Here is a 23,003-nt window from a genome sequence, read left to right on the forward strand (position 1 = left end):
TTTTCTAAATTTAGTTCAAATTTAGCTCCCTTTGCGTCAGCTAGTAGAACAGGCGGGAACATATAGTCAAATGTAGGACTCCTGGGATTTCATTGACTCATAGACCTCTTGTGCTCTAAGAGCACCAAGTATCATCCAGTCTCTGTTTCCAAATCTAAGTGCTCAGATGTGTTTTACTGTCATATAACAATTATGAGATGAGCGTGTTAGAAATATAGATTTTTGAATACCCCTTCACCATGGCCTAACAGATTAGAAACTCTCAACACAGATACTGTTATCTGTTCAAAAGTCTCTCCCAATGAGTCCCATGATCAAACTAGTTGGAGCAGCACTGATCATCATTAAAAACTGAGCAAATGGAAGTCCACTGACATTCCAAGCTGGGACAATAAATATGGCTCCGTGGTTCCAGGGCCAGGGTTTCTTAATTATAACTTCTAATCCAGATACGGTGCTGCCTTTGGTTTTTCTCATCTTTAACTTTGAATACATCCACATCTGAGGTAATTTTTTAAAGCTCTATGTACAGTTCTTAATGTAGTCTATACACACACACACACTCCACCATAAACACTTGCCCAGGTATAGGCAGTCACTTGAATAATTAGATTTGTGCAAAAGGAAATGAAACAGTGAAAATGATAATCAGTGATATGTTCATTTGTTATATTGAAAAATAAAGCTCAGATTGCATGAAGTGAAGGAGAGATGTGTGATGAATGGCTCACTGTATTCAGTAAAGCTTCTTGGCTCAAACATTGGAGGAAATACAGTTTCCCAGCTGAGCATTAGTGTATTGTATTTGCCCTGTTGATTGAATCAAGTGGCCTACTCATCACAATTGTCTTTGTTTTCATTCAATTTCCTTAGTTTTTCCCTCCAGTCACTTTATGTTAATTGGAGACCACTGGTTACAGACAAGGCAAGATCAGTCAGTGAGCAGAAGCATATGAATGGAATGTTAGCATTATAATGGGGATCTTAGAGATATTTTTCCCCCACTTTCCTTACTATTTGGGTAAAGAAAATGAGTCTTAGAGAATAGAAAACTTTCTCCCTAGAGCAGAGGATGAGAACAGATCTTTTGTGTTTTAAGCTTATTTAATCTCTTTCACATCCTGCACTCACCACCCCCTCCCTCTGCAGTCTTGCTAGGTTTAGTTTCCAGCATGCAACATTTACCTATTGAGTGCTCAGTATGTCTCAAACACAGTTCAATTGCTAGACAATGGCCTTAAATTCTTCGTAGTAGACTCTCAATGTAAGGAAAATGGCAGAAAGACCAAAATAAGGAGGAGAAAACAATGGTGCTGAGTTTGATCATGCTGAGCTTCTGAGTTTAATAAGATTCCTCTGGCCTGGATCATTCAGAAAATTTATCTACTTACGGAATATTTAAAACGAATATAATAATAATGTTGATAATAATACTTCAGATGTGTAGAAAGTGTTCTTGTGTCTTTTCTTCCTCTAAAAACCCTATGAGGTTGTCATTACTGTCTTTATTGAAAGGATGAGAAAATTTAAGATCATCTAAGTTAAATTGTTACTTTCAACTATTTGCCATTAGCTTTTGAGAAAACCCTCCTGCCCCACAGTCTTTTCATTGCATTCTTTACTTCTGCATTTCTCAGTGTATAGATCAGGGGATTTAACATGGGGGTGATAATGGTGTAAAATACAGCCACCATCTTATCTTCTGAAAAGGTAGTATCAGGACGCATATACATGAAAGTACAGGGGCCAAAAAAGATGATAACCACAGCAATGTGGGAGCCACAGGTGGAGAGGGCTTTACGCCTGCCTTCTGCTGAGTGTTTTCTCAGGGATATCAGGATGATGGTATAGGAAATTATCAGGATTACAAAGCTCCCCAGAGCAATGGTACCACTGTTGGCTGTCACCACAACACCAACAACATATGTGTCTGTGCAGGCAAGTTTCAGCACAGGGTGGACATCACAAAAGTAGTGATCAATCTCATTGGGTCCACAAAAGGGTAACTGGACTACCAAAGCCACTTGGATAATGGAGTGTAAGAACCCACCTATCCAGGTCCCCAGCAACATTTTATTGCATCTGCCCCGGTCCATGATGGTCGTATAGTGTAGGGGTTTACAGATGGCCACATAACGATCATAGGCCATAACGGTAAGGATGAAGATCTCTGTGCAACCAAAGAAATGTACCCCAAAGAGTTGCAGCATGCACCCCACATAGGAGATAGTTTTGCTCTTGGCTAATAAGTCAACAATCATCTTGGGAGCTGTGACTGAAGAATAACAAATATCCACAAAAGACAAGTAGTTGAGGAAGAAATACATGGGAACCTTAAAAAGGTTGCCCACGTAAACAGTCAGCATGATGAGGACATTTCCCAGAAGAATGACTGTGTAGAAGAAAGAAAACACCACAAAACAAACTTCTTCAACCTCCAGGTTCTGAGAAAGACCCCAGAAAATGAATTCAGTTACATTGTTCATTTTTTCCATGGAATTAGTCTAGCACAGCACATTCCCAAGAGACAATGAAATTATCTGAAAGGAAAACATAACAAGGAACAGGTATTTATGACTCAAAATAAATGGAGAATTATAGTAGTTGGAAATGTAAAAACAGATATTTACTGCTTCTTGGGATACAAACTTAGAAAAATTGAGGGGTATACATTTTGATCATCTTACCTTCATATTTAGTCCATTCATTCATGTTAGATGAGGAAACAAAGTCCAAAGACATAAAGCAAGTTCTCTAAGTCACACATCTAATGAAGAATTTCACCTTTTAATGTTTTTTTATTTGTTTCTCAAAATTTAGTTCTTTTTTTAATTAATTGATTAATCTATTTTTTATATTATGTTCAATTAGCCAATATATATTAGTTTTTGATGTAGTGTTCAAGGGTTCATTAGTTGCATATAACACCCAGTGCTCGTGAAAACACATGCCTTCCTTAATACTCATCATTCAGTTACCCCATCCCCCACCCCCTTCTGTAACCCTCAGTTTGGTTCCTGGAGTCCAGATCTCTCATGGTTTGTGTCCCTCTTTGATTTCTTCCATTCAGTTTTCCCTCCCTTCCCCTATGATTCTCTCTCTATTCTTTATATTCCACATGTGAGTGATAACATATGATAATTTTCTTTCTCTGCTTGACTTATTTCACTTAGCATAATACCCTTCGGTTCCATCCATGTTGATGCAAATTTAGAAGTTCTAATTCTGTATAAAGGAATCAGTTTTGAAATAATTCGGTATTGGGGGATATGGTATTTTTTATATATCTGGAAAAGCTCATCTTATTTTTGTCACAGAAACAAAAACATGTCCTCATATTTTCCCTTCTGAATAATGCCATGTGTGTTCACATAGTTGAGTGTGGGTGATCTTTGCAGGTTATCTTAGAATACTCTGATCTTTGCCTGACTTATTTCACTTAGCATAATCTCTTCCAGTTCCATCCATGTTGATGCAAATGTTGGGTAATCATTCTTTCTGATGGCTAAGTAATATTCCATTGTATATATGGATCACATCTTCTTTAAGTCAAGCAGAGAAAGACAGTTATCATATGGTTTCACTTATTTGAGGAACATAAGGAATAGCAGGGAGATCCTTAAGAGAAGGAAGTGAAAAATGAAAAGGGGGAAAACAGAGGGGGAGATGAACCATGAGAGACTATGGACTCTGGGAAGCAAACTGAGGGTTTTAGAGGGGAGGGGCGTGGGGGGATGGGCTAGCCCCGTGAAGGGTATTGAGGAGGACACATATTGCATGGAGCACTGGGTGTTATATGCAAAATGAATCATGGAACACTACATCAAAACTTAATGATGTACTGTATGGTGACTAACATATCATAATAGAAGAAAGAAAGAGAAAGAAAGAAAGAAAGAAAGAAAGAAAGAAAGAAAGAAAGAAAGAAAAAAGAAAGAAAGAAAAAAGAAAGAAAGAAAAAAGAAAGAGAAAGAAGGAAGGAAGAGAATAATCTTTGAGTAAATGATTTTATGTTTCCCTATTTGATATCAAGCTCTTATACTCAAGAGGTGGTGGGTATAGTTAGAAAGAGGACAATAATTTTACCTGTCTCCTTCTGAGACAGTGGTGCTGAAATTTTAGATAAACCCTTTAGCTTCATGAGGCTTCTGTTATCCCATTTGTGAAATGAGAAAGTTTCAGTTTCATTACCATCTATCATATGAGCAGTTATTTCTACTAGGAAACTAAATCCATTCTGGCAGCCTGAAATAGCCATGAAACCCTTATGAAGAGGTAGAGACAAAATAAGATAAAACAATGAAAAGAACTACTGGAGACATATCAAGACATGTTGGATTTGAAAGGAGGGGAAGTGGAATCTTGGGTGGTTTCTCATCTTCAGACTCAGTGTTTGAGAATTCCTCAGGAATTACTTTTAAAAATCTTCCTGTTAACTAAAAAAGTGAAAAATTCAAAAGGAGGGGGGGAAAAGGAAGAACTCTGTCCTTAATTTCACTAACTCCTTCATTGTCCTTTTACTCTTTAGGTTTCATGCTAGTTTATATTGGTCTCCCACTCAGGATGCACTAGATATTTGAGGAAATCCACACGGGAAATATTGTAAATGGATTTAGGAAGAGGACAATATTGGATGCATTCTCAATGCTGGCACTTCAGGTGCTCAAGTGAGTTCACCAGAATGTAGGTGTGGAAGGGAGTATGTGCAATAGTTTTGATTCTTCCTCAAACTGAGCCCCAGATGTAAATGATTCTTTTAGGGGTAGGTTAGGAGGGCACTGCACAGTGTCTTAGGCCATCATTAGGACCTTTCTGTCTGAGACCACATCCCCTCTAGGTCTGTCCGTGTAGCACATACAGCTCTACCGTACTCTGTGCTCAGCTGTCCCTTTGCAGCAACATGGTGCCTGGTCTTCCAGCTTTCTGGAAACTACAGGGCTTTATATTCTCAGATCTGTGTATTATGGTTGATACAGTAGTCATTACAAGTGTGCCTTATCTTATATGGCATGAAATAATGATAATGTCAATGGTAAAATTCGTAATAGTAATAATAATACAGGTTTTGACTCAAGAATACTGTCCAGATAAAATAAAAATTATTAAAAAAAAAAGAATACTGTCCTGCTTTTATATGTTCATTCTCCTTTGTCTGTGCCTCTGAATTAACACAAACAAATGAAGTAAATACACAACTATTTTTCCTGAGAGAGCCCTTCAGTTTAAGAGGTCTGAAGACTAGTAGTTTTTGATAACTGTTAATTATGTTATTTGGCTTTCATCTAGAAGAAAGTCCGCATTTAAACACAAGCCTGGATATTGTGCTTCCATTATTCAATCTATAGGGTCCTAGGGGATCTCTTATTACTCCTTGAATTAAGACCAATCTCAAAGAATTTCTTCCTCCACTTTCTGAGCATTTCAAACATGACAATGTCAATTTCTTTTGAAATTATTGGTATTTTCTTGTTCACAATCATGCCAACCATTTTATAATCATGTATAAATGCACTTTATTATCTAACCATCATCTTAATAATTTTATTCTCCACTTATTTCTGAGACTAGTATATTGTAATTATGTTTTAGTTATTCAAAATATAGCAATTTTATTTAATTCCCTTTTCTTCCATAATCATTTTTATTTCGATTTTAGAAGGAAAAAATCTCACCAGTATGTCCACGGCTTCAATTTTGATTTACTGTTCCATCTCTTCTGAGATAAAATGGTTGCAGCTATCCACAATAGACTGATGCTGTAAGAAGTGCCTTGTGAATAATTATTATCAGAGAATCTCTGACCCCCAAAACTCAAAGGCTGGCAGAAGTCAGATCTTTGTCATTCCTGATTTTGTCTCTTACCTACTGAAATCTGCGCTTTCACAGCGTATTTGGCAATAAATGCTGCTTTCTCTACTTCTTATAAGGACTGTTTAAGAGAATGATGCAAAATGTTAGTGACCTTGGGGAAAAGCTTTCTCCCAAAGTCTCCCTCCATATTCAGAACCACAATAGACAACTAACAATGGGCTTTAATTTCAAGATGTCTTTTCAACTTGTTAATTTTTATTTTTATTTATTTTTTTTAAAGATTTTATTTATTTATTTGACAGAGATAGAGACAGCCAGCGAGAGAGGGAACACAAGCAGGGGGAGTGGGAGAGGAAGAAGCAGGCTCATAGCGGAGGAGCCTGATGTGGGGCTCGATCCCGGAACGCCGGGATCACGCCCTGAGCCGACGGCAGACGCTTAACCGCTGTGCCACCCAGGAGCCCCTCAACTTGTTAATTTTTAAAAATTTTCCCTTATTTCCTAATTTTAATTAATTAATTAATTAATTTTTTATTCCTGTTACATTTATCGAAGAAATTTTAAACATAAGACATATAGTTAGGTTTTTAAAATTTTTTGGTAGGGTTATTTCTTTTTCAGGTTATATTTTTTTATATTCAATTAGCCAACATATAGTACATCATTAGTTTTTAATATACTGTTCAAAGATTCATTTGTTGCATATAATACCCACTGCTCATCACAACACGTGCCCTTCTTAATACCCATCATCTGGTTACCCTATCCCCCTAACTCCCTCTCATCTGTAACCCTGAGTTTGTTTCCCAGGGTCGAGTGTCTCATGGTTTGTCTCCCTCTCTGATTTCTTCCCACTGAGGTTTCCCTCCCTTCCCCTATGGTTCTTTATCCCATTCACATATGAGTGAAACTATATGATAATTGTCTTTCTCTGATTGACTTTTTTCACTTAGCATAATCCCTTCTAGTTCTATCTGTGTCAGTGCAAATGGTGAGTATTCATAACTTCTGATGGCTGAGTAATATTCCATTGTATGTATGAACTACATCTTCTTTATCCATTCATCTGTTGAAGGACATCTCAGCTCCTTCCATGGCTTGGTTATTGTGGATATTGCTACTATGAACACTGGGGGTGCATGTGCCCCTTCTTTTCACTACGTCTCCACCTTTGAGGTAAATACCTGTAGTTCAATTGCTCAGTTATAGGGTAGCTCTATTTTTAACGTCTTGAGGAACCTCCATACTATTTCCCAAAGTGGCTGTACCAGCTTGCATTCCCACCAACAGTGTAAGAGGGTTCCCCTTTCTACACATCCTCGCTAACGTTGTTGTTTCCTGTCTTGTTAATTTTTGCCATTCTAACTGGTGTAAGGTGGTATCTCATTGTGGTTTTGATTTGCATTTCCCTGATACCAACTGATGTGGAGCATTTTTTCATGTGTCTGTTGGTCATTTGTATGTCTTCTTTGGAGAAATATCTGTTCATGTATTCTGGCCATTGCTTAACTGGATGATTTGTTTTTTGGGTGTTGAGTTTGAGAGGTTCTTTATAGATTTTGGATACTAGCCTTTCATCTCATATGTCATTTGCAAATATATTTTCCCATCCTGTAGGTTGCCTTTTCATTTTGTTGACTGTTTCCTTTGCTGTGCAGAAAATTTTGATCTTGATGAAGTCCCAATAATTTTTGCTTTTATTTTCCTTGCCTTTGGAGACATGTCTAGCAAGAAGTTCCTGTGGTCGAGTTTGAAGAGGTTGCTGCCTGTCTTCTCCTCTAAGATTTTCATGGATTCCTGTCTCACATTTAGGTCATTCATCCATTTTGAGTTTATCTTTGTGTATGGCGTTAGAAAATGGTCCAGGTTCATTTTGTACAGTGGGTGTCCAATTTTTCCAGCACCATTTGTTCAAGAGACTGTCTTTTTTCCATTGAATAATCTTTCCTGCTTTGTCAAATATTAGTTGACAATAGAGTTGAGGGTCCATTTCTGGGCTATTCCATTGATCTATGTGTCTATGTTCGTGCCAGTACTACACAACCTTGATGATTATAGCTTTGTAATATAGCTTGAAGTCCAGCATTCTCATATCACCAGCTTTGGTTTTCTTTTTCAACATTCCTTTGGCTATTTGGGATCTTTCCTGGTTCAACACAGATTTTGGAATTCTTTGTACCAACTCTGTGAAAAATGTCAATGCTATTTTAATAGGGATCACATTGAATGTATAGATTGCTCTGGGTAGCATAGATAATTTAACAATATTTAACCTTCCAATCCATGAGTATGGAATGTTTTTCCATTTCTTTGTGTCTTCCTCAATTTCTCTCATAAGTTTTCTGTAGTTTCTAGAGTACAGATCCTTTATCTCTTAGGTTAGGTTTATTCCTAGGTATCTTATGGGTTTTTGTGCAATTGTAAATGGGATTGATTCCTTTATTTCTCTTACTTCTATCTCATTACTCATACAGGAATTCAGCAACGTGGCAGGATATAAAATCAATGTACAGAAATCAGTTGCATTTCTATACATTCTTCTACTTTTTAAGTGTAAGCCATTGAAGTTGACTCTCGAACACTAATATTCTTTCTTATTCCTCTCCTATTCCTACTCTTTCTTTTTTCCTCATTCTGTTTTCCTTTCTTTTTCTTCTCTACTGTCATCAAACCTCCTTCTTCCTTTTCCATACAATGTCCGAAATGCCAGACCCTTACCTGTTTCTACTCTTGGAATTTATAAGCGGCCTACCCCTGACTAGTTTCATCACTTAACACAGCTGATTTCTTGATCTCACGGGAACTTTTAAGCGAGGCTATATGTTCCTTTTCCAATCTGTAAATAGCCACAAAGGGGGGAAATTATCCATTGACTTTCCTTTCCGACTGGCCAAAATTCACCCCACACTGGGCCATTTGCACTACCATCTGGCCATGGCACTGGACACTTCATGCAGTTGTAGGAAAGGACACAGTCCCAAATAGTAATGGGGACATTTATAGCAGGAAGCAAGCTTGATGGAAAAGCCACTGGGCGTATTAGGTTCAATCATGTCACACAGTATCTACTACCTCAGCAGCCACAGGGAATATCTGTGGGTAGGATTTCAGAAGTGCCCACATGAATGTGAGCCAAAGTCCTGCCAATTCAGGATCACAAGTGACTTAAAGATGGAGAATAGTTTGCACAGTTCTTTTTACCTATGGTCTGTTATTATCATGATGAAATGCAGACCATTGCTAAGACATCTCTGGCTACAAGGAAGAGAAGTGGAGGATTCTGGGTGACACATAAATATCTGGATGTCATGCTTGATCTGCCTCACCCTCAGCTGTTAGCTCTAGTTGCTTGACTGGTCAGGTGACATTCACCTTCACCCCAAAGGGATTTGATTCTTTCTTGATTTGCCCTTGGCAGTGGATACGCCTGAAAACTAGTCATCTTTATAGTCAAATATTAAAAGATTTGAAGTAGCATCCTACAGACAGTGTATGTTACTTCCCAAATTTAGAGACCCATAAAGTACTGTGTCTCTCTCCTTCTGTTAGGAGATGGGACTAGAAAACACTTCTTTTTTTGATTGAGGTAATTTCTGCATCCTGCAGGCCACAGGACTCTTAAGAACTCTACCTAAGTGACAGTCCCCTGAAATTTGAGCGTTTATCTTCTACTTTCTGCCTTGTGTGAACTTAAGAGGTGTGTAAATTACCTACTGCTATATACTTGGAAATAGCACTAAGCCAAACATTAGTGTCTTACAACCACAAAATTTAATTCCAAAATCAGTAATTTTCACTTTTTCTCTTTTTCTTTTTTTAGATTTTTTTTTATAATTGTTTGAGTAGGGGCAGAGGGAGAGAGAGAATCTTAAGCAGACTCTGTGCTGAGTACAGAGTTAGACCTGGCACTAGATTCCAGGATCTTGACATCCTGACCTGAGCTGAAGTCAAGAGTCAGAAGCTTAACCAACTGTGCCACACAGCACCACATAATCTACTTTTTTCACTACAGAATAGCTTTTCAATACATTTTATATAAAAGTAATAATACAGTATGTTTTCTTTTTTAACCTGATCCTTTCATTTAGCATAATGTTCTTAGCATAAGTTTCATACACATTGTGGCTAGTTATCCGCATTTCTTTCCTTTTTGTTGATAAGCAACATTCCATTTTATGAATATATAAGTTACCCATTTGCCAATTGATTACATGTAGATTGTTCCCCATTTAGCTATTATAAATAATGCTGCTATGAACATTGATGTACAAGATTTTGTGTGAATATACATTTAATTTCTCTTGGGTAGATTCCTAAGGCTAGAATTGCTAGGTCATTGTTATTATATGTTCAACCTTTTGAGTATTTGCCACATTGTTTTCCAAAGTGGTTGCACGATTTTACATTACCATCAGCAATTTATGAGAACTCCAATTTCTCCACCACCTCACTAAAACTTGTTATTGTCTGTCTTTTTTGATTCTAGAAATCCTAGTGGATGTAAAGTGGTATCTCATTATGGCTGAGGTTTGCATTTATTATTACCTAATCATGTTAAACATCTTTTCATGTTCTTTTGGTCATTTGTATATTTTTGTGAAGATATGTTTATTCAAATATTCTGCCAATTTTTATTTGGGTTATTGTCTTTTTATTATTAAGTGGTAGAAGTTCTTTATAGAATCTGAAATCAAGTTCTGTTTCAGATATATGATTCACAAGTATTTTTCTCCCAATCTCTGGGTTGGATTTTCATTTTTTTGATGACATAATTTTCAGTACAAACATTTTTCATTTTGGTGAAGTCTAAGGTGCTATTCAAAGTCACTATGATGTACTTATTTCCAATAAAATATTTGTACATCATAGAATGAAATTCTTAATGACAGTCACTATTCTGCTACTTTTCTCTGAAAATGGTCACTATATTTGGTAGGTATTTGAGGGGGGTGGAGTACTTAGAGATATTGGTAATTTTTTTTTAAATACAATTCTTTTTTTGAGATAAATTTTACATACAATGAAATGCAGACCTTTAAGTATATGGTTTGATGAATTTTGATAAAAGTATATACTCATAGTACTCAGCGATTTACAAATTCAAGATCTAGAATAATTTCATTAACCTAGAAAATTCTGTCATGCTCCTTCTCAGTTATTTCCCTCAGATGCAACTATTGTCCTGATTTGTATCACTCTGTTTTAGTGTTGTCTATTCTGTAACTTCATGTAAATTGAATCAAAGCATTTACTCATAGTGTACGGTCTCTTTGTTCTGGGATTTATCATACAGATGTGTGTATCATTGTTCTGTTATTCTTCCGTGCTGAAGATTATTCTATCATGACAACTTCTGCCTTTCAAGTGCAGTGTATTTGCATTTAATGTATTTGGTGTTTTGTGTTTTTGTTTTGTTTTTTTTTTTGAGTAATTTCATCTTAATGTAGTCTACTTTTTTGTCCCCTTTGTAACCTATTTTCCTTATTTTCTATATTCTTCTGAAGTAATTAAGTAAATGATTTTTGTCCAAAATTCAATTTTCTCTTCTTAACATCTTTTTTTTTAATAATAGACTTTATTTTTTTGAGCAGTTTCAGGTTCACAGGAAAATTGAGCAGATGCTATGGAGATTTCCTTCCTTTCCAAAATAGGCAGAGGGACTGAACAGACATTTTTCAAAAGACATACAAATGGCCAACAGGTACATCAAAAGGTGCTCAACAGCACTCATCACCAGGGAAATGCAAATCAAAATCACAATACTTCACTTTTCATCTGTTAGAATGACGATTGTCAAGAAGCCAAGAGATAAAAAGTGTTGGTGAAAATGTGGAGAATAGGAATCCCATATATACTATTGATGGATATGTAAATTGGTACACTTATTTGGAAAAGAATATCCTCAAAAAATTAAAAGTAGAACTACCATCCATCAATCCTACTGTTGGGTATATGTTCAAAGGATCTGAAATAATGAACATGAAGGGCCATCTGCACTTCTGGATTCGTTGCATCATATTCACAGTAGCCAAGGTGTGGATACAACCTCATCCTTGACTGATGAATCAATATAGAAAATGTGAGATCTGTATTATCCAGACTTTAAAAAGAGAAAAATTCTGCCATTTGCAATAACATAGATGGAGCTGGAGGACTGTATGTTAAGTGAAACAAGCGGCACAGAGAAAGAGAAATACTGCAGGCTCTCACTTATATGTGGAAATGATATAGTTCAATTCACAGAAATGGAGAGTAGAATGGTGGTTACCAGGGGACAGGGTTTGGAGGAAATGGAAAGAAGTTGGTCCAAGGGTACAAGGTTTTAGTTAAATAGAATGAATAACTCTAGAGATCTAAGATACAGCATGATCACTATAATTAACAACACCATAATGTATATGTGAAATTGTAGAAAGGATTGATATTAAATTCAATCTTCTTACACACACACACACACACACACACACACACACACACACAGAATGGTAACTATAGAGAGAAGACAGATGTGCTAATTAGATGGTGGTGACCTTTTCACACTATACATACATCAGAAAAATCAAGTTGTAGAACTGAAAAAGATGTATATTTTTGTATGAGAAATGGCCAACTTTGGAACACTAGTGCAGTCACTAACTTCATAATATCCCAGAAAGCAAAAAGTAGTGAAAACACAAACATATTTAGTGAATTTATTTTAAAACAATCTTTGACAGGAGGAAAGTATTGGTATTGAAAAAGTTTTCCAGATAAATAATGGAAAACAACATTAAAAATGATAAGGAATCTTGTAGCACTTACTAAGGATGTGGTGTCCTTGAACACACAGAAAGTAATGACTTTTTATATTTACATATTTTTTAACGTTTTTATTCAAATTCCAGTTAGTTACCATGGAGTGTAATATGAATTCCAGGTGTACAATTTAGTGATTCAATACTTACATACCACAGCCAGTTCTCATCACAACAAGTGCCCTCCTTAATCCCCACCACCCATTTAACCTGTCATCCTACTCACCTCCCCTCTGGTAAACATCAGTTTGTTTTCTATAGTTAAGGATCTGTTTCTTGATTTGCCCCCCCCTCACTCATTTTCCCTATACTCATTTGTAGTTTTTCTTAGTTTCCACATGAGTTAAATCATATGGTATTTGCCTTTCTCTGAATGACTTGTTTTGTTTAGCATAATACTCTCTATCTCCATCCTTGTCATTGCAAATGGCAAGCTCTCATTACTTTTGATGGCTGAGTAATATTCTATTATATATATAACACTGGGCTGTGTCCATAGCTGTGATATTATAGATAGTGCTGCTAGACATCGTGGTGCATGTATCCCTTTGAATTTGCATTTTTGTACTCTCTGAAATCAGTAGGTTTTAAAAATTCAAGATATAACCCTTGGCAGGCACATATTCAAGTCATGGGTGCTAATATGCTCTGTTCACTATGAGCAACAAAATTCTATTGGCAATTCTAACTTGTCCACACTACCACTGTACTGGGAAAGGACAAACAGAGAAACGAAGTGGCTTCCTCCTGCAAAAATAGGTTCACTCTAACCCCATTAACTAGAGATAAGTCAAGTGAGTATTTCTGAATGCCTCTGGTATTTTCTTTTATTCCATTGATACAACACAACGTAAATGAAATAATATACATTTTTTTTCCTTCAAACTGGGTCACCTTTCTGTAACTCAATCTCAGCAAATTTGTTGTCTCTATGGTGTATTTTAAATTCATAATTAGTCTTGAAAATATACATTATTGCTGTAGCTCCTACATACCAATCATACAAATTAATTGAATATCTCCAGGCTTTTGTGATACTACCTTTAAAAAACCCCATACACAATGCCTCAGTTATCTTAATAGTCAAAGGAAACAATAAGAAAAATTGTTTAAGAAATACATTATATGTACACACACACAGACACACAGACACACACACACACACACACACACACACACACAAAGACACCCCAGTATGCAACTTCTAAAGATAAACTAACAATATAATGAAAAGAATTTCTTGACACACAAAGTGAGATCCTTTGCCCTGAAAATGTTCACGAAAAAGCAGGATACTTTATTTGAAATGTGCTATAGAAAGAATTACAAGTCATAGACAATAGGCTTTTTTTTAAATTTATGGATGTTCAATGATTGTACAGTTGTGAATATATAAATATTTTCTTCTTATCAAACCAAAGTGTAGACAGATGTGAGGAATATTTCATAATCTGCAATGTCAGAATTGAATTCTCAAGAAAATAAAGAACCAGGTGAGGGAAGCTACTAGTTTGAGGACAGAAGTACAGAAAAACGAAGAAAATTAGCTGCATTCCATGAGGATGTGTTGTGCAAGTCAAGACATACACCATCATCTTTGATATCCGTACAAATTAAGTAATCAACCAAAGCCCTCAATTCATCTTTTGCTTTCTGAGGTGATTTTGATATGCCAGAGCTTCCTCATGGCATTTTCACTTCTGCATTCCTCAGTGTGTAGATGAGTGGGTTGAGAAAAGGGGTCCTGATACTATAAAATATGGACACCAGGGCAGGTTGAGGGCAGAAGTATAGTAAAAATTATGGAATACAAGTGCATTATATCAGAGTGCATTGGGCAAGTGAGGATATACGCCATCATATTTGATATCTGTACAGATTAAGGAATCAACCAAAACCATCAATTCATCTTTTGCTTTCTGAGGCGATTTTGATACGCCATAGCTTTCTCATGGCATTTTTTACTTCTGCATTCCTCAGTGTGTAGATGAATGGGTTGAGAAATGGGGTCCCTATGGTATAAAATACAGTCACCAACTTGTCAACGGGGAAAGTGGTTGGGGGGCGTGTATATATGAATATACATGGACCAAAGAATAAGATTACTACGATGATGTGAGAAGTGCAAGTAGAGAGAGCTTTTTTCCTCCCTTCTGCACTGTGGTTTCGCAGGGAATGCAAGATGACAATGTATGAGATCATCAGAATCACTAAACTGCTTGTGCAAATGGCCCCACTGTTAGTCACCAAGAGTAGGCTGATCATGTATGTGTCCATGCAAGCAAGTTTCAACAAAGGCTGCAAATCACAGCAGTAATGATCAATCAGATTGGGTCCACAGAAAGGCAATCTCAAGGCCAGGATAACCTCGGCAATAGAATGGATAAAAGATCCCATCCATGCAAGACCAATCAAGATCGTGCAGACCTGCTGGCTCATGATGGTTGGGTAACGTAACGGCTTACAAATGGCCACATAACGATCCACAGCCATGAGGATGAGCACAAAGATTTCCATGCAACCAAAGAAATGTAGGGCAAAGACTTGAGTCATGCACTCATTGTAAGATATGATTCTTTTTGCAGAGAGCGAATCCACAATTAGTCTGGGGGCTGTGGAAGTTGAGAAGCAGGAATCAGCAAGAGACAAATAAAATAGGAAATAGTACATGGGGCTCCCAAGTGTCCTGCTGGACTTTATGGTCACAGTAATAAGCAAATTCCCTACCACCGTTCCCACATAAAAAATGAAGAAGATTACAAATACCATTTTCTGTGTCGTAGCATCTTGGGTCAATCCTAACAGTATGAACTCAGTTACGCTGTGATTTTGCTGCATTATTTCAGGCAAAGAGGAGATAGCGCAGGTTAAAAATAATTAATCTGCAAAGAAAAACAATATTATGCAATGAATACTCCATTTGGAGGTCAAATCCATATGCTTGATCATGGACGTGACATTTACCAGTGGTTAATCCCTTATGTGTGGTTTTCTTCTGAATGAAGTGGAAATCATAATATTTATTTACAAACTATACAGCTGATTGCTAATGGAAACAATGAAATATATCAATAATGAAAAAATATCTGATTCTTCAGGCATAGAAAACATTAATTTTGGGTATTTGGATTGAGAGGTTATCTTTCTGAGCTGAATGTCTTTTTTCATTTACAGCAAGGACCTATTAGGGTGAGAATGTTGCAAAACGGAGTAAACTCTTGCTTTCTGCATATTTTCTTAAGACACAAGGAAAGACTGGGACTAAAATAAAGGATAACTAGAGAATGTTTGGCATAAATCAAACTATTCTTTCAAATTTCATGTTATTGCAAGCACCAAGGATTTATAAAATGAGCCACAGAAGCTCCAAGTCATATATGAAACTTTTTAATAGAATTCTTAAAATCTATGTTCTTGAGTGTTCCATACCCTGAGTTCAGTAAAAGGTAGAAACAGGAAGGACACTAAGTTTATTTATGTAAATCAAACTGAAAAAATCCTTTTCTGTCCTCATCACATGTACTTTCCAAATAGTAGTCCAAGAAAATGCGTAAGTGCCAAGGCATTTAAATATATTTACAACATGTAATCCAGAACAAGCATAGTTTTCTCAAACATAAATTGATTTCAGTGATTAATCTTTCTAAACACAATGCATAGGGTGGTGGGTGGCTCAGTCGGTTAAGTGTCCGACTCTTGATTTTCACTGAGGTCATGATCTCAGGGTTGTGGGATGGAGCCCCATGCAGGACGACATACTGGGCATGGAGCCTGCTTAAGATTCTATCTCTAAAAAGCCAACAGCAAATATCAATGGGGAAAAGCCAACAGCTTTTCACTTAAGATCAGGAACATGACAGGGATGCCCACTCTCACCACTATTGTTCAACATTGTGCTAGAACTCACACAATAATTCAGCAATGCGGCAGGATACAAAATCAATGCACAGAAATCAGTTGCTTTTCTATATGCTAACAATATAACCGTAGAAAGAGAACTTAGGGTATCAATTCCATTCACAATAGCAACGAAAACCATAAGATACCTTGGAATGAACCTAACTAAAGAAGTGAAGGATCTATACTCTAGAAACTACAGAACACTTATGAAATAAATTGAGGAAGACACAAAAAGATGGACAAACTTTTCATGCTCATGGACTAGAAGAATAAACATTGTTAAAATGTCTATCATGCCCAGAGCAATTTACACTTTCAATGTCATCCCTGTTAAAATACCTTTGACGTTTTTCAAAGAGCTGGAACAAAAAATCCTAAAATTTGTATGGAACCAGAAAAGACCACAAATCCCCAAGGGAATGATGAAAAAGAAAAACAAAGCTGGGGGCATCACATTGCCTGACTTCAAGCTATATTACAAAGCTGTGATCACCAAGACAGCATGGTATCTGCCACTCCCCTGCTTCCCGTCTCTCATTCTCCGTAAATCAATAAACAAAATCTTAAAAAAAAAAAAAAAAAAACAGTGTAAATAAAAATGGGCAAAAGAACTAATTTCAAAAGAAACTTCTTATTAAAAATAACGTGAAAAGATTATCAATTTCATTCACAGAAAAATACATTCAACTAAATTCAAATTATATATCTTCTCACCTATTAGATTAACAAAGTGACCTTTATGATAAATGTCTCTTAACCAACAGTCCTGAAAATGATGTGGGGAACAATTGATCCCACATGCTTGGTAAGAGTTTAAAGGGCTGCAATCTCTCAGGGAGAGACTTTCAGCGTTGATGATACTTCAATGGCTCATAGACACAGGTCTAGTGATTCCATTCGCTATAAGTAATCTCACTCACAGGCACAAAAACAATCACAATAGTCCTTTCCATGTTAACAAAAGGTAAGAAACAACTTCAATGCCCATCAGAAAGGAAGCTAAATGAGTCAAGGATGGTTTTATTCAATCATCAAAAAAATAAAAACTAAAAAAAAAAAAAGGAAGTGGATATATATGCAATGGTTTCTAAAATATGTTGAAAAGTGATAGAGTTGAGGACTGTCTGCTGAGGATGGTAATGTTTTCATTAAGTGTACTATAATATCGCACACACAGATGGACTCATATCAATTAGTTGTATTTAAGAGTACCGAGATCGCAGGGTATTTGGGGTGGGGAAATTACATTCTTGGAATCAAAGTTTGGTGGATGACTAACCTTTTAAAATAAATTCCTTTGGTAGTTGCAAATATGTCATAATCATGCTGCATTAAAAATAAAGCTTTTAAATCTTCTCTTAGTAGATGTTTTGTTAATCACTTTGGCATATTACTTGTTCATAACACCTGTCTTCTGACATAGATTGCAGGGACAGCAAGATTTCCAGGGCTAGAATAAGATTTAAATAGCTGTGTAAGAGGGTGAGTCAGCTGTAGAGACAGTTCTAGACCCGAGCCTCTCTGCCACATCATGCCCCAACCACATTGCCAATCATACAGGTTCCCCTACATCTTAGGACTTTGCCACATATGGTCTTTGTCCAACTCTTCAGCAAAAAAAATGAAAACATGTTTGTTGTTTCTGACAATGAAGCATTATAAAACAAGATATGTATCTATATCTCTATCCACCCATCCATCCATCCATCCACCTATCAATCTATTATCTATCCAACTATCTATCTAATCTATTTATCTACCTGTTAGAGATACAGACTAAGACATTTGTACAGTTCACATAGTAATAGATATGAGTAGCATACATTCGATCAAAGCAACATAAGGAAGATAATTTTTATCTGTTTGTTGAATTTAAGCATCTAGAAAAAAATGTACATATTTAATAAGTATTCATAAAGTGAATGAAAGAATTAAGAGAATTTCCTATTGATACAATCCAATAGTGTTCAGTCCTATTCAATACTCAGTTACCACTGAAAAAGGAAGCCTACTCCATCCAAAGTAAAATAATAATCTCCACGAAGCATTTCCTGAAACACTGAAATCGATATTATTTCTATTTGCTTATCTCTCCACCAAGAGCTGCTGTGCATTTCTTTTATTCTGTCTTCTCAGTTTTGATTGTAAATAACTACTAGAAAATTCCCTAAAATTTCCATCCTTCCACAAGTGCCTTTTGTATGTTGGATGCACACTGTGGCATTGATCAGATAAATTTTCTCTGAGTATTAAATAAAACTAAGTTAATCCCCAACACAAATCTTACCAGTTTTGATAAAAGCTTATGCAAAGGGTAGGATGTTCAGTTGTCCTGTTTTCTTCTCAAGGTGATTTGGCCACTCTCGGCTCAATGAGTGTAAGAAAGAAAAAAAAAAAGTGTTTCTAAAATTCTGTCTGATCCCTTCTGATGTCACTGAGGCTCAGGTTCTCGCCTGCAGGCCAGAAGATGAAGTGGGTCCTGGGTTCATCCCACACTTTCTGAAATCAACTCTCACATGGAATTCTGAATGAGAAACCCTTCTCTTTTGCCTTTCCCACAGCAGTTTTTAAACATGAGTGATGCAAAATATAGGAGTCTGAGGAAGGTCATTCTCTAAAGTGTCAATTCCCTTTTGATTAAGACACATGAGCCAACTGTTATAAAGAACTTAATTGTCAATATGTATTAATAGATTATGGGGAAAAGGTGATCTGTTTTTGCAATTAAGGGTTTTATTTGGACCATCAATTATGTCTTTTAACTAGAATTAAAAAACAAAAAACAAAACAAACAAACAAAAAAACACAATGATTATCTTGTGATCTAGTGCCCAGAACACGGTTCCTGATACCATTATGGAAAAATGAATTAGGACTTTTTAAATAAATGGCTGACTCTAGGTCTGGGGCAGGGAATGAACAAGATGAACTGGAGTATCTTGTAATGCTTGAAGGTAATGAAGTGTTAACACACACACACACACACACACGAGATTTATTATAAAGAATTGGCTTTTGTGTATAGGAAGCTGCCAATGGCAATATCTGCACAGTCAATGTTTCATTTTGAGTTTAAAACCATAAGCTGCTATAAACCAGTAAAGGCTTATGTCTCAGTTCAGGTCCGACGGCAGGAGGCTGCTATAGAGTGAGGAAGAGTTCATGTGTCCGTGTGCAAGCCATCCGACAGGAAGAGCCAATGGTTCAGTTTGAAGGCTCTCAGGCAAGGAAATTCCATCTTACTCAGTGGAGGTTAGCCTTTTGTAATTTTCAGGCCCTCATTTGGTTAGATGAGGACCCTACATTAATGAGAGCAATCTATTTTATTCAGTCTACCAATTCAAAAGCTAATATCATCCAGAAAAATCTCATAGTCACAACCCAAAACAATAGTCAACCAAATATTTGAGCACCCTGTGGCCCAGGCAAGTTAACACATAAAATCAGCCAGTACAAGTTCATCGCTTACCCACCTAGCATCTATACACATCTCCTTAAACCATACCTAATCTCCAATAAAGACAACACAAGGTCATAATTCCACCTAATATCATGCAACTATTCTGCATACAACTGAAAATGCACTGGAATCTCCAATGGAAGGGAAGGGAAGTTTTTTGGGTGATTTTAAATTTCCCCTTGATATTCAGTAAGTTCAATACTATGCTGGAAAGTAAAAACACTAAAATGTTATGACAGAAAGCCAATATATCTTTTGTTACATGATAAGGTAAAAAGAAAGGGAAGAAGACAAAGATATTTGCTCTCTATATATTCACAAACACATTCATAATATAAATAGTAAATAAAATAATTACAGTCTTCATTTGGTAACAGTCACATGATTAATGTCTAATTACTTTCTTCAGTTACCCGTTCTGTATTCAATGTGCCTTCAGTAGCACCAAAGCTGGTCATGGTTCTTTAGTTGGTGGGGTGACACAAACCTTCATTACTGAAGGGTCTGGGTCATTAGTAGTTCTGCCTGGATTGGGTTGTTGTAGTCTCCCATTGACATTAATCACAGAGCATGGTGATACTAAGTGTGGCCCTACAGGATTTCCTGTATTCTAGATAAACTCTTCCTTACCTGACCGTGAAGTATTAGTCCAATTTCCCCTTGGTTACAGTATCAAACACCCCAGCCAGCATAGCCACTTACTTCTTTACCTATTGAATCAAAGGCATCACCTGCCCAAAGTTGTCAGTCAACAGTCTTAACACTCTGTTCAATAGAATCTTATTGTGTTTCCTGCTAGAAACATTCCCCCTTTTGGAATGAAGACCTTGAAGCAAGAAGAGCATAAGTAAATGGGAACAGGAAGCAAAAATTTTCCTACTGGGTCTCTAAGGTTAATAATGTGTGGTGCCTCTCCCATTTCCATCCTTTGATTAGAGGACCTGGCTATGGGAGGAACAGCAACATGTAACGGATGCTGATTCAGAGCATATATGACTTTCCAGAGAACTGAAGACTCTTGCTCCAACCCTGGAAAGTATTGCTACCTAGCAAGTACTATAACTAAATCTGCAAAAGGCCATTCCACCATTTTATCAAGCCAATTACTTCAACAGGGTGGGAACTATAGTAAGACCATGATTCCATGAGCATGGGCTCATTGTGGCAGTTCTTTTGCTGTGAAAAGAGATTGTTGAAGCAATGCTGTGTGAAATGTACGAACGTGGATAAAGAATTCTCTAAGTCCATGGGTGGTTGTTTTAGCAGAAGCATTGCCTGTTGGGAAGGCAAATCCATATCCAAAAGAAGTGTCTATGGCAGTAAAACAAAATACGGCCCTTCCATGATGGAAGCAGCCCGTTGTAATCAATCTGCAACCAGGCTGATCATGCCAAGGAATGCTGCCATACTGGGGACCTCATGTTTCTGCTACTGGAAGATTTGGCACTTAGCGGTGGTCATGGCCAGGCTGGCTTTGGTGTGCTGAAGTCCACGTTGTTGAGCTCATGTACAACCTCCATGTCTCCACCACGGCCACTTTCTTCATGAGCCCTTTGGGCAAAGATAGGCGTGGGTATGGATGAGGCTGACTTACTTGCACAAAATGGATCATCCTATCCAGTTGATTATTAAAATACTCTACTTCTGGTCTTTCTGTGGAGACCACTCAAAAGGGACATGGATATCTTTGTATTTTTAAGGTATGGAAACATTCCTCTTCTTCAGATTTTCTTGCTACCAATTTTCCAAACTTGTTTTTTGTTTTTTGTTGTTGTTGTTTTGTTTGTTTTGTTTTGTTTTCTAAGTCCATGATTATTCAGCCATATCTTTGGCCAAAACACATAAATTAGTATATGATGTATGTCTGACCACATGTCCTTCCAAGAATGTGAACATCAGCTGCATTGCTCAAAGTTCTACCCATTGAAAGAATTTCCCTTTGCCACTGACCTTCCCAGATTTTCCAGAATGGATCTGTAGTGTTGTATCTATTCATTTTTGAGCTGTATCCACATATCACCACAGAATTATCTGTATAGCAGGCCTAAATCTTTTCTTCTCCTGTCAATTGATCATAGTGAACCCCCAAAAGGCCTTGGGTGCAGGCTGGCAGAATGACAGCATTGTAGCAAAAGTGGGGACCTTGAGCATTTGAGCACTTCTTCATGTAACTTTTTCTTCGGTTCTTGCTTTGGCCAAATCACCTATAAAGTTGTCCCTCCTTATATGGGAGAAGAGATGTGTTTCAAAACCCCCAGTGCATGCCTGAAACTATGGATATTATTGAACCCTATATATACTATGTTTCTCTATACATGCATACATGGGATAAAGTTTAATTTATAAATTAGGTACAGTAAGATATTACACAATAATAATAAATAGCAAATTTCATCAATATATTGTAAAAAAAAGTTATCTGAATATGGTCACTCTCTCTCAAAATACTTGTTTGCACTATAGTCACCCTTCTTCTGGTGATGATGTGAGATGATAAAATGCCATTGTGATGAGATGAAGTGAGGTGAATGACACAGACATTGTGTTGTAGCATTAGGCTACTACTTACCTTCTGACCATATGTCAGAAAAAGGATCTTCAGTTTCTGAACTTCAGGTAATTGTACCCATGGAAAGCAAAACCATATCTAAAAGGAGACTATTCTATTCCATAATGGAGAGCTGCTTTGCACATCCAACTTTATGGCTCTATGAGTCAGAAAACACCAATTTTATGAGAAGTTCAAGTTTCATAGACGCTTGGTGGCCCATGATTAAGCACTTAGTCTCTACTAAGGCCCAGTACCAGGCCAAGATTCATTTCTCAAAAGAAGAGTAATTAACTGTAGAGAATGGCAGGACTTTGCTCCAAAATCTTGAGGGCCTGCACTGCAATTCATATATGGAGGACTGCCAAAGACTCTAGCATGCCTTTCTTCCACTGACACATCAAAGCACCGTTGGATGTGGTGAATCATAACACCCGTATGGAATATAGAAGCTTACACCACAGCCTGGACCCATGGCAGAGCCTGTTCT

The 23,003-nt window shown here is 36.9% G+C and overlaps 2 protein-coding genes across 2 annotated transcripts; both read right to left on the bottom strand.

The window, feature by feature from the left end:
• Positions 1-1,559: 1,559 nt before the first annotated feature.
• LOC103666027 (olfactory receptor 4S2) lies at positions 1,560-2,862 on the bottom strand. The gene has a single exon (XM_008694059.2). The coding sequence runs from the start codon at positions 2,493-2,495 to the stop codon at positions 1,560-1,562; it is 936 nt and encodes a 311-aa protein (XP_008692281.1). The 5' UTR covers positions 2,496-2,862.
• An 11,648-nt stretch (positions 2,863-14,510) lies between these two features.
• Positions 14,511-15,443, bottom strand: LOC103666174 (olfactory receptor 4C11). Its single transcript, XM_008694200.1, has one exon. The coding sequence runs from the start codon at positions 15,441-15,443 to the stop codon at positions 14,511-14,513; it is 933 nt and encodes a 310-aa protein (XP_008692422.1).
• Positions 15,444-23,003: the final 7,560 nt, after the last annotated feature.

This window comes from Ursus maritimus, unplaced genomic scaffold (assembly GCF_017311325.1).
Source record: "Ursus maritimus isolate PB19 unplaced genomic scaffold, ASM1731132v1 scaffold_23, whole genome shotgun sequence".
Classification (NCBI taxonomy): Eukaryota; Metazoa; Chordata; class Mammalia; order Carnivora; family Ursidae; genus Ursus; species Ursus maritimus.

Coding starts and splice junctions, on each gene's coding strand:
- LOC103666027 (XM_008694059.2), bottom strand. CDS start 2,495: ATGGAAAAAATGAACAATGTAACTGAATTCATTTTCTGGGGTCTTTCT.
- LOC103666174 (XM_008694200.1), bottom strand. CDS start 15,443: ATGCAGCAAAATCACAGCGTAACTGAGTTCATACTGTTAGGATTGACC.